Source organism: Heliconius melpomene, chromosome 16 (assembly GCF_056956725.1).
Source record: "Heliconius melpomene rosina isolate 202511_hmr_F chromosome 16, ASM5695672v1, whole genome shotgun sequence".
Taxonomy (NCBI): Eukaryota; Metazoa; Arthropoda; class Insecta; order Lepidoptera; family Nymphalidae; genus Heliconius; species Heliconius melpomene.
Genome location: NC_140404.1, coordinates 9,589,234 through 9,605,608, shown reverse-complemented (window position 1 = coordinate 9,605,608; position 16,375 = coordinate 9,589,234). Strand labels below are relative to the sequence as shown.

At 29.4% G+C, this 16,375-nt stretch overlaps 1 protein-coding gene across 2 annotated transcripts in view; it reads left to right on the top strand.

The window, feature by feature from the left end:
- LOC146530992 (putative ATP-dependent RNA helicase DHX57) overlaps window positions 1–16,088 on the top strand; it is a 34,856-nt gene extending 18,768 nt beyond the window's left edge. Inside the window, exons 1-18 of one of the 2 annotated variants that reach the window (XM_085199149.1) lie at window positions 5,510–5,697; window positions 5,776–5,932; window positions 6,493–6,641; window positions 6,733–7,693; window positions 8,270–8,476; window positions 8,738–9,017; window positions 9,643–9,744; window positions 9,972–10,150; window positions 10,370–10,524; window positions 10,749–10,931; window positions 11,386–11,636; window positions 11,918–12,165; window positions 12,720–12,794; window positions 13,192–13,398; window positions 13,611–13,685; window positions 14,100–14,346; window positions 14,776–14,864; window positions 15,101–16,088. In XM_085199149.1, the coding sequence (XP_085055275.1) occupies window positions 5,630–5,697; window positions 5,776–5,932; window positions 6,493–6,641; window positions 6,733–7,693; window positions 8,270–8,476; window positions 8,738–9,017; window positions 9,643–9,744; window positions 9,972–10,150; window positions 10,370–10,524; window positions 10,749–10,931; window positions 11,386–11,636; window positions 11,918–12,165; window positions 12,720–12,794; window positions 13,192–13,398; window positions 13,611–13,685; window positions 14,100–14,346; window positions 14,776–14,864; window positions 15,101–15,244 (3,777 nt within the window). In that variant the 5' untranslated portion in view covers window positions 5,510–5,629 and the 3' untranslated portion in view covers window positions 15,245–16,088. Of the gene's footprint in view, window positions 1–5,509; window positions 5,698–5,775; window positions 5,933–6,492; window positions 6,642–6,732; window positions 7,694–8,269; window positions 8,477–8,737; window positions 9,018–9,642; window positions 9,745–9,971; window positions 10,151–10,369; window positions 10,525–10,748; window positions 10,932–11,385; window positions 11,637–11,917; window positions 12,166–12,719; window positions 12,795–13,191; window positions 13,399–13,610; window positions 13,686–14,099; window positions 14,347–14,775; window positions 14,865–15,100 lie in introns of those variants that run through there. The other variant, XM_085199150.1, reaches the window with a different exon arrangement.
- The last annotated feature ends 287 nt before the right edge of the window (window positions 16,089–16,375 follow it).

The following is a 16,375-nucleotide window of genomic DNA, read 5'->3' as shown; positions in this document are numbered from 1 at the left end:
TTAGATATATTTTTTAATATAATATAATTAAATTAAATTAAAAAATATATATATTTTTTAAGTTTTGCCTAAATAAACCAGAGTTACATACAAATTCCGATACTCAATTTCATTATATAAAGTTGTTTTCATAGTAATTACCTAACTTAGTATTGTAAATATTTCTTATATTATATTTATATTATATTATTTTTCTAAATCTAGGTCATGAAGAAACCATACATTTACCCATACACCCATTCAATAATTTTCCAAATCAATTCGAAACTATAAACAAACATTAATTGTTTGATAATAATGATAAGACATAGGCCTACAGGCCTACATGCTGCCATTATACACGGATTTCAACTGAAAGTACTTGTAGAAAGTCTCTCTTAGACGCACCAAATGTAAGTTTTGCTAATTAGATTTATCTCTCTGTGTACATTCGATAAGATAAAACTAAATGCCCAGTAAATTACTACTATATAGTATATATGTATATCTTGCCTAATTTCTGCCTTTAAAACATAAGATGTGGGTGTGTATAAAATATTTAATATGTTTCATATATTTTTCCATAGCTATACTGTTTTTAATCGTACTCTAACTTGCCACCTGGGAGTTTGGCCATTTTTCCCATGGACCGGACCTGTAAAATTATGGAAAGATGTTTGTTAAATATCGTCAACGTTGATGGTTTCTTTAGTGTTGCAAATATTCGTTTGCACCACCACCAGTTGTCACGTAGTATACAGTGACTCGTTAGTTTATTTGCCTGGTTTTATATTACGTATATATATTTTAAAACATCGGAAATTACTGAGGAGTAAGGAGTACATCAGCACTAAAAATGAAAATGGAGAAAAAATACATTTTACAAATGTAAAATGCTTTGTTATCCTTGATTGCGCGAATCATTAATCTCACGGACACAACGTCACGGAAGATAATTTGTATAGGAGAAACTGAATTCCGCCACTCAACACGTAAGGCCTCCAAAATTCCACGGAAAGTGGGGGAACGGAGTTGTCTTAATGGGACCGTTTCCATGTCTTAATACTAAATTCCCAGGTTCCTTCTGTATATCCTGCTATGTGACTAAAGTATTGTATGCACTTACTTATTAATATTTATGCATTTTATTATAAATACCTATATCTACTACTCAAACGATCTATACTACGAAGTATGAATATATTAAAAAAATGCGGGCTAGAAAAATGTCTCTTGTGTAGGCGTAATTTAATTACGCACTGTTTACAAGAATTTCAAAGTAAAAGTGAAGCAAAAATAATAGGGTTATTTAACTTATTTATTCTTATATGATTAGTATTTTAAATTAATATTATACATACATAAAAAGCATGAGTTATTAATACGAATGAGTTATACAGAAATTATAAATGGAATCATGAAATTGGTTAATCATTTTAAAATTTTATGCAAGTATTTGTTTAGTAATACACCCAGAACTAAATGCACAAATGCACATATTACACATACTTTCTTGATTCATCAAAATAATCTTTCTATTCTGTTTTTTAATTTTAATTCTAAAATTCATCCATAGTAATGATTCATAAAGTCCGAAACGTGACTATTGAATTATAAAAGTATGTTAAACGTAAATTTTTAGTAAATTATTATTTACAGCGTCGTTAAAATACTATTCAAGTAGCGAAAACCTTCCCGAGATCAGGATTTAAATTTATTAAATTATCCATTGAATTCTGAAATTGGGAATGACATTTATTAACAGGATTCATTCATTTGAATGATAAAAATTACACGAAGAATTTATTACGTTTGTTTTATACTTAATTGAATTGAATAGAAGTACCTAGGAAATAGGTTCTTAATAGATAATGACAATTGTACCAAATCAGTGCCTTTAGTCTATGTATAGTATAGATACATTAAGACAGTGTTGTTGTCTTTGGAGGGGAGTCCCTGCAGTTTTGTATGCGGGTTGGGTATGTTATCAATTATTTAGGGGAATTTTGGCACGCGGTACTTAATCTTTATTTACTATTAAAACTTATCTTTGTACCTTAAGTTTGTATGTAAGAAAATAATAATCTGAACCAAAATTAATATAATAAGAATTAAAAATCAAAGAATAAAAAATATATATATATATTATTATAACGGGTTGAATATTTATGTAATTTTATATATACATTTCTTCGCTCCGGTGCCAAGGCCGAATTCGATGGAAAGTGGGAAACGGAGAGTCGCATTTTTTTATTATTGTACCAAATCATTCAGTTCATCTAAGACTAACTAAAGTCAAACACCCTCTAGATTAGAGTCAACTGTCAAGGTCCAATAGTAACGTCCGTACACGCTCCAATGATTTCGTCTATCATTAATCAAATTAGTGATGCTTTTTCTTTTCCCATAAAAAACATAATACGACCAAGTGAAAGAGACTTTTTTTGGACATTTTTTATAATAAGTTAACCAATTTGACCATTTAATTTACTCTGTTTTTGTGTGACCTGGCTTGAGGTATCATTACGTAGTATGTGGCTACAGGCCAGGTGTAGCACGTTTATAGCGGGGTAGGCGTAGGGAAGCTAGTGTTACGACACTCCGTTCCCCACTTTCCGTCGATCTGGCCTGGTTACTAGAGCAAAGAAACAAAAAAAATATTATATATTTCCTTTTTTTTAAATTAAGTGATTTAGTTACATAAATTTGAACATAAATATTTTTAGGCTATTTAATACATTTGTCAAAGACGATTTCTTTGTACATATCTTGTATGTAGACTGCGATTTTCGTTTAGTATCATAGACATGATTTCGTGAGATGGTGATTGAATCCTAATTTTTTTTTCAAGGTGTTTTGTGTATTAAAAATGACGACTTTGTCATTTTAATTGAGCGGAAGAAAAGGAAATTATTCATTGCAAATCTAATTCCTACAAAACAAGTCATTGGTGAATGCTAATAAAAAATATTCTTGTTATTAACAATATTTTCCCTTCTGTCTATCTTCCTGTGTGGCAGGTAGGTACCTGGCACAAGGTAGGTACCTACTTTCAAAAAATTCTAAGCCAAATCATTTAAAAGAGTTCAGGCCAATAAAGAAGGTATTGTTATGTAGGTACTATAGCGTTAACCTTCAGGCAACTATGCGAATAACTCATAAAAAGGCTTTCGCGCTAATTCCTTAATCCATAGCCGCGTTTCAGATAAGCTGGTAAATATTTGTGACACACGACGGACGAAATGACGGACGTTGAATTAATGTAATCGAATAATCTAGGAAAATTTTTGTTTGATTTTGGTTTTAATTAAACCTTAAGCTAGAATTATAGGATGTCCTTGATTGATAGTATAATACATGCAAATAATAAAGTATTTAAACATTGACAGTAAATAAAACTAAATTTTAATAATAAATAAATGTAGCTAATTAGGAATTAAAAAAGTCTTAAAATGTCCAAATTGTTTTTTTTTGTAACTCTAAAGTGTATTCATAAAAAGTTGGCGTATCGTATATACCTAGAGCTAAAGAATGTAATAATAATAATGAATCTTATTTATTAGTTACATCATATTTATTAGTTTTTATTGTATTGTAAGCTAGCTTGCCTTCCTCATAACTTCAAAGCATAAACAATCTCCTCAAAAATAAATAAAATCTATCTATTATTTTACACACACACGTATTATTTTTTCATTTTTCTTTTGGCTTAGTTATGATTAGATATTTTCACTTCACCTCCTTTTAAATCGTCTATGAAAACCATATTAACCATCTAAATAGGCACATATTATAAAAACGAATTAACAAGTTTATCAAATTAAGCCTGTTTCGGCCTAATTATGGCAATACTAAACTCAAGGTGTGTTATCCCATAAATTAATTGACTTTCTTCTTTAATCTCTTATTTTGACCTTAGATGCTAAGAAGGTTTGGCAGGATGTAAAGTCATTCATATATATATGTGTATACATACTTATATATCTATTAGTAAATTTTAAATTAAGACACATTGTCACTTTCAACGGTAAAGAAAATTTTCATTTATGTTTTTTTCTTTTTTTTGTATCTTAGTGATGCGTAAGTCTAAAAAAAAATATTAAAAATAGTGCTTATTCATTAATACTAATTTAAAAATGAAATATAGATTAAATTAAAAAGGCAATAATAAGTATTTTCTCAGATTTTTATTATTTATTATTTTAAAGTATTTCATAGATTAATGTTTTTTTTTCCAAATAACCTTTTATCCTCTATGAGAAATTTTAAACTTGAATTTTACGTAGAATGTTAAATATTTGTTAATATTCTATACATTTCAGTTATATGTACCTACCGCGATGCATTTTAATCATTGCATAGGTCCGCTTTAGCGAATGATGGGTTTCGTATTCGGAATACGTTATTAGGCAAGGAGGAAATTTAAACTTCACATTTTTTATATAAAACATGTTTTATTCAGAAGTTTTTCGTTATAGGGACTAAGGCATTCGTATTATTTGTTTAATATAAACTAATAATAATTTTAATATAAATTTATTTCCCATTTATATTATTACTTATCCCTTAACAGATCATAACTACGTGATAGGTAACTACTAACAGACTTTCATAGATGTCGTTATTATTGAAAAAAAATAAAATAAATTAAATTAAATCAGCTTTACGCTGTATCCTGCATACAGCAGTGTAGGCAGAAGGAAACTAATTTTAAGACACTCCGTTCCCCACTCTCTGCCGAATTCTGACAGGCATTGTGTGTTAAGTGGTAGAACTCAACGCCACGCTTTTAATATTTTTTAATATTTTATATCTATGTAAAAAAAAGTAGAGTAAGGATTTTACATTATCATTAAAAGTTCATTGAAAAAATACGGTATTACAACCACAAAAATGTTAGAGGTTATATCATAAAATAAGTTTTATACAATTTTGCTTTTAAAAAACACAAAGACCAATAAGGAACCATTTTTAGTAGTGTTATAAAATAATTTTCATCACGTAAAAACATAAGAATATGATTATTAAATAATAATACATACTTATATATAAATCTCTTTAGATATAAATAATAATAGTTAAAATATTTCAAAAGGTATTCCACAAAGATTTTAAATGCCATCAATCTCCGTAAATGCGCCTAACAATGACATTGAACGTTTACCGCCATTAAAATGACATAGCATATGTTGCTATTATATTTTTTTTACTCTTTTAAGTCCAATTCATAGTTAAATACAATATTTATATATTAATTTCATCTATAATTCTTCTATTTCTTCATTAAAATTTTTGATAGTATACGTTAGAATTATTTTTATTATCTATTGCATGATCATGGTGACTGAATCAAAATTTTTAATCATTGTATATATTGCAGGTTTTATTATTTTATAAATAGAACATATAAATTGGTATACAACTAAAAAATAAACAGAAGTTATTTATTGACTTTTTTATTCTGTGAAGTTTCATTTTAGTTAATCAGGAGTAAATGTATTCTGTGGTGGTAGAACCTAGCAACATTGAAATTGTTACAATTTGCAGTGACATTTAAAAACCCTGAACGTGTTCATCCTTCGTGATTGTTATAATCACATATTTTTATATTTTTACATATTTATTACCGTTAAACAAATAATTTATAAATATGGACTACAATAGCAGACAACTCGCCGAAGACTACTTCCTTAGAGTGCCGGTTGACGCTCGTATAAGGTTTCATAATTAAACAGATTTAAAAAAGTATTTTTTGATGTTTAAAATATTAAATATCTATATTTTACATTGTTTTAGGAAACAAAAAGAAGAAGTAGAAGAAGATCCTCACCCTAATCTTAAGGTTGAGATGCAAACGGTTCGCCTTAACGCTGATTCACAAAAGCTTATATTAGAGACATTAAGGTTTATACATGGTCCTGAATTTAAACTAGGCAGTGCTAGCCTTTACAAGGTATTTCATTATCAAGGATTTTTCCTAGATCTAGTACAAATTTTCTGTTTGTCTGTAAATTACATGTTGTGCAATATTTTGATGTTATCATATCAATTTAATTATTATAGAAATTTGACGGAAAACGGGGAACGGAGTGTTAGTATTGAGGTTTCCTCTGTCTCTCCTGCTATATGTAGGATACAGCATAAAGTAAAAGTAAATGTTATGTTTTTATGTTATTACATGTTGTGCAATGTTTTGATGTTATCATATCAATTTGTTATTATATTTTTGTAGATATGATATGGTTATTACTCATTTTATTTCACTAATGAGGCTCTTGTAGCACAGAGTGACTGTAAATGTAATCGTCAGTTGTTCAAACCTCATTTGGAGGAATGAATTATTTTCATTTCACTGGTTTGTTAAGATAAAGTTGATTTCTGCCATCAAATATAGTGTTTAAAATTTTAAAAAATATTAATTGTGTATTTTTCAGTGAAAATAAAATTAGAATTTGATACTCTAACATTTTGTATAATTGTAGATATAATATTTTTTATATTCATATTTTTCAGGATAAAGGTTCTAATCTAAGCAACAGATACTGGATGGAAAGAGGCAATTTAGTGGTTCAAGGTGGCTGTGATTATTCTTTAACCGCAAAACCAGATATGAAGTCCTCTGAAGCTAGATTAAGGGAATTTGCTTTAGCAAAATTAGAAAAGTAAGTGTTTAATTTGAATAGCATTAATATAGAATTATATTTCTTGTAATAAAAATAAATATGTTAAATGTATATTTTTATATTCCTTTAGGTATAGTTTTCACAAGGCACATTGTTCAGAAGCTTTAGAATATGCAGCAGAAAGTGTTGATAAAGCATTAGAGATATTACTTAAGAAATATTTAAATATTACTCAACAAGAAAAACCTGAAAATGTTCCTACACAGACTGAGCTGTTAGAAATGAGAATAGATGAAAAGGCAGTTCTGGAATCAATATATGAGAATAGCTTTAAAGTTAAAGATACAAATATATGGACAGTAAAACTAAATGTAGATTATATAGCAAAACTATATGAAAATCAACAGCCTCAAATAAAGAAAAAAGAACACAATGCAAATTTCAAAACTAAAAAGAAAGAAGCTTGTAAGCTGTTTTTAAGAGGTTCCTGCAGATTTGGTGCTAAATGTAAATTCTCACATGAAACAAATGAAGATAAACCTATCGAAATTGAAGTTAATAATGAAAAAATAACATATGAATTAGAAGTAAGATTTACAGATGATACTTTATATCCTTTTGAGCCACCATTAATATTTTTTAAGTTAGGTCAAAATACAAACTTGATTCCAGAGCTTACTTGTTTAAAAATAACAGCTAGACTCTATGAAGAAGCTAGAATATTATCACAAGATGGTATACCAAGTATATACTCTTTAGTTGAATTATTAAATAATGAGGAAGACATAGTGAATTTTATAAAATTTGATACAAGAACCTTTCCTGATACTTCAAAAGCTTTATTTCCTCAATTAATAGAAAATACAAATGTACAAAAAGAAAATTTACCTTCACATTATAACAAAGGTGCTGCCAGAGAAAATAGGGCTGATGTTAATTTTGATGCAATTTTGAAAGAGAATAATGAAATAGCAAAATGGTGGTTAGAGAAAAGAGATAATAATAGATATCATAAAATGATGTCTAGCAGAAAAAAACTCCCTGCATGGCAGAAGAGATCTGAAATATTAGAAGCTATGAAAAAATCACAGGTAAATATATGATGTTTTTGATAAATAAAATAAAATCAAATCAACTTCTACACTTTCCACCATCAATAGATAATGTCATAACGATTTAAAGATTTTCTGACCCAAGCTCTTTTCTTGTCCACTTGGTCACATTGTAGAGACCATTTTTGAATGTATAATCTTTTTCTAATAATTTTATTTAATTTTATGGATAAAGATTTCCATTAGTGCAATAAAGAATCTTATATATGTTTTTGGCTTAATTAATTATTATCTTAATTTCTTCGTCCTGGCAAAATAAAATACGGCGATGACTTTCGCGCTCAAATTTGGGTAAAAACTAACATAATGTTGGATAATTAATTTCAGCTTTATTTATTTACACTTTTTACACACACTCACTTATTGTCCACAATTCCTCATTAGAAAAAAAAAGTATAAAAAACAAAAATAAGAGACAAGTGACACACAAAAGGTGGTCTTATCGCTAATTAGCGTTTTCTACCAGCCAACCTTTGGAAAAAATACATACTATTATAAAATACTAATATACATAATCATCATGTTTATTTACTTTATTACCCTTATAAATTCCAGGTAATAGTAATAAGTGGTGAAACAGGCTGCGGTAAAAGCACACAAATACCTCAATACATATTAGACAATTGGTTAAATAATTATGCCAAAGATAATGACCATGTTGAAATAGTTTGTACACAACCAAGGAGGATATCGGCTATTGGAGTAGCTGATAGAGTTGCGGATGAGAGGGTTGAGAAGACAGGGCAGGTTGTTGGTTATCAAGTGAGTTTTTTTATTTTTATGTTAACCTTCACATTGTAATTTGTACGTAGCAAGGTAGGCAAGAGGAACCTAGTGTTCAGACACTCTTTTTCCCATATACTGCACAATAGAGCGTGCAAAGTGGTAGAATTAAACCTTGTTTTATATTGACATTAATTTTAATTAAAAATAGTTGAATAGTTATAGTTCTCAACTGGCACGCTCGAAGCGCCATAAATAAAGAACCGAACCGATAGTTATAGTTTACTTTTTCTTTCACAGATTAGATTAGAAAGCAAAGTGTCTTCGAAAACACGCCTAACGTTCTGTACTACTGGTATTTTACTGAGAAGACTGGAATATGACCCTCAATTGAAGTCAGTCAGTCATATAATAGTTGATGAAGTCCATGAAAGGTCAGAAGAAAGTGATTTTCTCTTACTTATATTAAGAGATTTGATTAAAGTTAGAAAAGATTTGAAAGTTATTTTAATGAGTGCCACATTGAATGCAGAATTGTTTTCGGATTATTTTAGTAAAGTACCAGTTTTGGAGATACCAGGTAATTTTATTAAAATATTGATAAATGTTTTTTTAGAGTTTCAAAATTTTAATATAATGGGATTTGTAACTGTAAAAATAGAAAAAAAAAAACACTGAAAAAGTATTTTATTTTCCTAAGTGTGGAATATGTTTGAAATGTTAAATATGTTTAATAAATAACATTCTCTCTTGGCAAACGATAATCCTAAGTTATGTTTTGGTTGCGTAAATTTGTAAACTCAGCGGGGCTACAGCGTGGGCTTAAATTCCGTTACGTTAGAAATTTTACATATTTTCTAAATAGTATAAATCATCACATATGTGGTAACGGACATCTGATAAAATCTCCCTATAAAAATGCTAGCAACATAAATAAGTTGTAACAAGCGACCGATTTTAAACGGGAAAAATGAAATATTTAATATTCGTTTCCACCGCTCTGGTAACCAAACAAACAAGGCGTTAAGTTCTGCCACTCACACACACGCACACAATTCTGACAAGCAGTGCCTTGAGGATTCGGCGGAAAGTGCGGAAACGGAGTGCCTTAACACTAGGTTCCCCCTGCCTACCCTGCTATGTGAGAAATACAGTATTAAATTGAAAAAGAAAAAAATTGTACACATAACATTTTGTAATTTTAGGTAGAACGTTTCCTGTCGAGCAATTATTTTTAGACGACGTAATGGACATGACAAATTATATTTTAGAAGAAAATGGAACTTACGCTCGTAAAGTCAAAAAAGGTATATTTTTTATTAATACTATAAATAAATTATTACTCACAGCTAACATTGCGCCGAATTTTGAAGAATATTCGGCGGAAGGTGCGTAATGAAGTGTAACACTAGGTTTTCTCCGCCTACCCTGCTACAGGGTAAAGGTTATAGCATATATGAAATAATTGTAATAAATATTTATTATTCAGTAATGGTAGTATCATTTTATATTTTGACTATGTTTCATATTGAAGCTGATAAAAAACAAGATTTTGAAACGGAACTTGAAACATGTGACGTACGCTCAGAAGCAACGGAACCGCCAAAGAACAACATACGCGATGAAAACCTCAATATATCACAAATGGTCGCCAGATACCCCAAATGTAGTAAAGTTGCGTGTAAAAATCTATATTTAATCGACACCGAGAAGGTTAGTAGTAGTAGTATAAATATATATTTTTAAATTTAAATTTTTAAATAAAAAAATATAATAATCTTCTACATTAGTTCAAAAGAAATTCTTTAATCTTTAAATTGAAACTGGTTTTAATAATGTCAATACTGCTTAAAACCACTTTCATTGCTTGTAGCCTTTTCAACTCCATTAGAACACTATCGTAAATTTGATAAACATTTTTTTATTTTTCAGATAAATTTAGATTTAATAGAGCATGTTCTAAATTATTTAGTAGAAGGTGACCACACATGGCCTAAAGAAGGCGCCATTTTGATATTTTTACCCGGTATTGGAGAGATCATGTCTTTATATGATCAGTTATTGGAAAGTCATACTTTTAGTCCAAAGTAAGTTGATGTAATAATAAAGCTATAATAGGAATAATTTGATTTCAAAGAAAAATATATATTCCTAATATTTGCACAAAACTTAAGGTTGACTATTCTTAGTTGAGAAAATATTTTTTCTTCAGCTTCACGCTTTGTAACGCAGGCTAGGCTGACACAAAAAAATAATAAAGCATAACTAATAAATATGCTTAAATGTAAAATATTTTTTTATTTACTTTCAGAACAGGCAAATACATTCTCGTACCACTCCATTCAACACTATCAAGTGACGAACAGTCATTAGTGTTCAAGAAACCTCGGCCCGGAACTAGGAAAATAGTGCTTTCTACTAATATAGCTGAAACGTCAGTTACTATAGATGACTGTGTGTTCGTTGTTGATTGTGGCAGGATGAAGGAGAAAAGGTATTTTTTTGTTTTTTTATATATAAACATATATATAAAATTGTAATGTCTGTCAAAATTCTAAATAACTATGTTTTTCAAGAGCATTATTTACATGATAATAATCTTAATAGGTATTTGATATATGTTTTTAAATTTTCAATATTAGCATAAAAAATATATATGTACTACATATAATGGAATACTACCTACTTATAATGGAATAATTTTACATCCCAACCTTGACAGAACGTTACTATAAAGAATGCGTGTATTTAATGCTTAAGACATATTGCGATCCTAACTTTCCGTCTGATTTTTGAAACATTGTTGAGTGCCGGAATTTAGCGCTGCATTTGTCTTAATGGAAATAAAAAAAAATACTATTAAACCTACTATTAAAAATAAAAAAAATAAAGTATGAAAAAATATTTATTTCACCATTTAATACAAATTTTACAATATAACATTTTAGATTCGATTCCAACCGCAATATGGAATCCCTAGACCTAGTATGGGAGTCCAGAGCGAATGCTAAACAACGTAAAGGCAGGGCCGGGAGAGTGATGCCGGGTGTCTGCATACACTTGTTCACCTCTCATAGGTATTCTTATCACTTATCAGAACAACCTGTGCCTGAAATACATAGGGTGCCCTTGGAACAATTGATTTTGAAATTGAAAATTTTACCTTTGTTCAAGGATATGAGCGTTCATGATGTTTTAGGTGAGTTCTTAAGTCTTAGGATTTTTTTTTTATCTGCCCACTGTATCCTGCTTGTAGTTGGATAGACAGAGGGAACCTATTATTTAGAGTATTTTACGTTCCCCACGCACTTTAAATTTTTAAAACATTGTGTGTTGCAGAACCCAACACCAAACTTTATCTTGTTACCAGTGCAAGGAAATGAAAATAATTCATTATCGTCGGGTTTATAATCAGAGCAACGCCACGATGACTCTAATTTTTAGCAAAAATCAATCAATCCTTAATTTAATTTATTCCAGAAAAAACAATTGAACCCCCACTCAAGTCAAACATAGATGGTGCAATCACACGTTTACAAGACGTGGGAGCTTTAGACAAGCAATGTTCTCTAACAGCTTTAGGAAGACATCTTGCGGAACTACCAGTGGATGTTAGAATAGGAAAATTGATGTTATTCGGCGCTATATTCTGTTGTGTTGACTCTGCTTTGACTATGGCGGCATTTTTGAGTCATAAAAGTCCGTTTGTAGCGCCGTTTGGTAAGAAGGTTGGTTTGGTTCTGCATTTTTTTGTGGGAATTGTAAAGTAATTAATAAATTATTAAATAGTTTTCTCTTAGAATGTTAAATATATTGTAAATATATAATTCTTTTAACAGATTAGTCAAAAGACAGTAGCTAATAGATTCGAAAAATATAATGTCATGAAAAGACGTTAAGTTTCCATTTGTTTTGGATTTCATATTAGATCTTGTCTTTTTTATATTTTGGATATAGGGTCTTTTATAACAGTTATATAAGTTTTTTTAATACAATAAATATAATGACATTTTTTGACTATACTCCATCTCTAATATAACCTTCAGGTTAGTTACTTTTATCGCTTTTTATTAGCTTCATCTATCCCAACATAGTGTACAGTTAGACAGCCTAATAAGGCTATATTTGGGCAAACCCAACCCAATAGGGTTATATTTGGGCAAATTTATACATAAATATAAATTATAATAGCATTATAAATTATTGAAATTTACTTTATTACTTTTTAGTTAAAGTTAAGTTCATAGTAAATAATGTTCTCTGTTTCGATATTTATTTACAGGCAGAAGCTGACGCAAAAAGAAGAGAATTCGCTTGTTCAAACAGTGATCAATTGACTACCCTTAGGGCTTATAGAGTAAGTATTTATATAGTAAATTAAAAAGCAGCTTCACGCTGTATCCCGCATACGGCATAGTAGGCAGAGGGAACCTAGTGTTAAGACATTTCATTTCTCAAGCACTAGTATTTGTGTTATTTCCATTTTCAATTTCATAAATTAAAAACTAAATATAGAATATTTTATTACATAAAATCGCTACAAAATAAAAAGTCATTATAAGTATAATGTATATATTAGATACGATACGATAACAATTCAGATTAGTAAATACATTATATTCCCCACCAGAATTCAGCAGAACACTAGGTTCCCCGGTTCCTCTGCTGCATGAAACTAAAAAAAATATGTAATATATATATATATATATATACTAATAAGTAATAGTGTAAAAAATACGTAATATATTTTACAGAAATGGCAAGACAGATTAAAATCAAGTACGCACGCGGCGTTAATGTTCGCAAATGATCATTTCTTATCACACAAAACGTTAATGATGTTAGCGGATATTAAACACCAGTTCTTAGGATTACTTGCCTCGATTGGCTTCGTGCCCGCCATGCCTGCCTTGAGAAAGAAAATGAGAAAAGATTCAGTTTTATCACTAACTGGTGAGGAAGTAAGTATATTTTTTAACTGACTTCGAAAAAGAGGTTTCAATTTGACTGAATGATTTATTTTTGTATGTATGATCACAGATTCTTGTTTTGTATAAAATTAGTTGTCATATTTTTATAGGTTTTCTTTATTAATTATATTTTTTGTATAAATGCCTTAAAGTAAACAAAAATAATTATATAAAAAATATTTATAACAATATTTTCTTTACAGTTAAATTTAAATGGGAACAATGACAAGTTATTAGCTGCTATTTTATGTGCAGCTTTGTATCCTAACGTCGTGAAGGTAAGGTTCAAAATTATACGTGATAATTTGTTTAGAAAATGCTGGGATTTTTTTTTAAATATTGGTCGACATAAATATTGACGCTTCTAAATTAGTCTCCACTAGATATTATGCATATGTACCATATTTTATATGCGTATTGATCTTCAGGATAGCCTTTCAGTGATGCACATTTTGTAAAATCATCTTTTCTTGTAAAACGACGGCCCTTTGAGGTTATTTTTATTTACAGAAATAGTAAAAACTCACAAGGAGCCATATCTAATAAATATGTAAGGTGGAGAATCATTACGAATCGTTTCGAATTAGCAATTTTTATTACGCAACAAATAAATATTATAATAAAAAAATCAATAAACATTAAAGCAACAACAATAATTACACTATAAAATTAATATATCTACTATATTCCAGGTTTTAACACCAGAAAAGTCATTCCACATGCAAGCCGGGGGCGCCATACCGAGACAACCCACACCAGATGAATTAAAATTCAAAACTAAATCTGATGGATATGTAGCCCTGCATCCGTCCTCTGTAAATTCAACAATAGGACACTTTACAAGTCCGTATTTAGTTTATCAAGAGAAGATGAAAACTTCCAGAGTGTTCATTCGAGAATGTTCCATGGTGCCTCAGTTGCCGCTAGTACTGTTTTCTGGTAATATAATTGAGATCTTGTATATAAATATGTAATATGTTTTTCAAAACCATATCAAAATAAATCAGTTTCACGCTGTATCCCGTACACAATAGAGTAGGCAGAGGGAACCTAATGTTAGTCACTCTGTTCCCTTCTTTCCGCCGAATTCTGAAGGCACTGCGTGTTGAGTGGCGGAACTCAAGCCGCGCTTTGCCAGAGCGAAGAAATAAAAATATAAATTTAAATAAATATTTCCTTTTCTCGAATGGGGATCCAACCCACATCCAGTCGATTATGGAGCACACTTTGTGCCCCTGCCCCACGACTGATAATATAATATAGAGTTTTTATATTAATGTACGCCAAAAAAAGGTGGTTTTCTGTTTTACTGTCCCCTCTCTCCAACGAGCCTCTCGAATACATTTTAAAACTAATTATTGTTTACAGGTTGTTCATTAGGTGTGGAACTACACAATGGAACGTTTATAGTGTCGTTAGAAGACGGTTGGATTATGTTTCAAGTTGAAAAACATGAGGTTAGTTAATTTTATTTAAAGGTCTAAAACTTCGACGTCGTTTTATGAGGTATTCTAAACTAAGTAAGGCAGGTAAGGAAAGTTTAAACTAAATCCACTATCATCGCGTTTAATACAAATGCTTCATAACTGCACATAAATATTTATCCATTTACATATTTATGCAGTGTCAAGCTAAACAATAAATAACATTCATCTTTATCTATATTCTTCTTATCTTTATCTTTATTTTCCAGGTGGCAGAAATGTTAAAAACAATACGAATAGAACTAATAAATCTACTAGAAGAGAAAATCAACGATCCCTCCTTAAATCTCCTACATTACGAAAAAGGAAATAAAATAATAAAAACTATCGTTCAAATAATAACTAAAGATTAACTTAAAGTTAACTATTAGTTTAAATTATTATTTATTTGCATAACTTTATTTATTTAATAATGAGAATAGATAACAAAAACAAGAAGATGTTGCAGAGTTTTTATAATTATTGAGAATAATTACAAATAAAATAAAGTTTTAATTATGTTCATCCTAAGGATACAATTAAACTACATTTTTTATATAATCGGTAAATGCCGTAAAATTGCATGTTTTCAAATTTCGTGGATTTCGAAGCTAACAATACGTGTTAGTTGAGTCTATATACTTTGGAGTTATCAATTTGACAGTTTTTTTTTAACTTAAAACATTTACTGAATATGAAATCGAAATAAAATAATAACATGATATGTTAAATATTATTAGTATTTTTTTATTTTAACTTTCACGATGAATTATTGTGTTAAACCGTTTTAAAATATCATATACATACATATATGTATGCTTTAATACTAAAAATAAATTAAATGTTATTTATAATCATATTTTTATCGTATTTATTCTCAACCATTGACGCTTGATGATTGTGGGTTCTATCCACCAAGCGTGGGGTTTAGCTCTGCCAGTAGATTCCCTCTGCCTACCCTGCCATGCGGGAAAAAGCGTGAAGGTGTTTTTTACATGTAAAGTATATAAAAACATTTTCACGCTAACTATAAAATAATGGCCTAATTTATAATAATCATTTATGAAATGCAAACTGAAAGATAGGACAATTTTTATTATTAACATTTTATTATGTTAAATATGTATTATACAAAGTATATTAAGAAGTTGTAATTATTTTTTAGTTATCCACGAGCTATTGTGATAATTCAATTGAATAAAATATATATTTTGTTGATATGGTGTTTCATTATGTGGCCATCGGTGGTGGGTTCGGTATTGGTACAAGAGAAATGAGTTATTTTAATTTTCCCGCTATAGTAAACAAACAAAGCGCGGTGTTGAGTTACGCTGCGTTTTTATTGCAAATTACATGAATATAAAATGAGAGTAGTATGAAAAAAATATATTATTTTAAAATTATTATATTTCAAATACCTAAGGCTGTCGTGGCGCAGCGGTACAAGGGTGTGATTGTAACGCGACGGTTGTGGGTTCGATCCCCACTCGAGGAAGTGAAATATT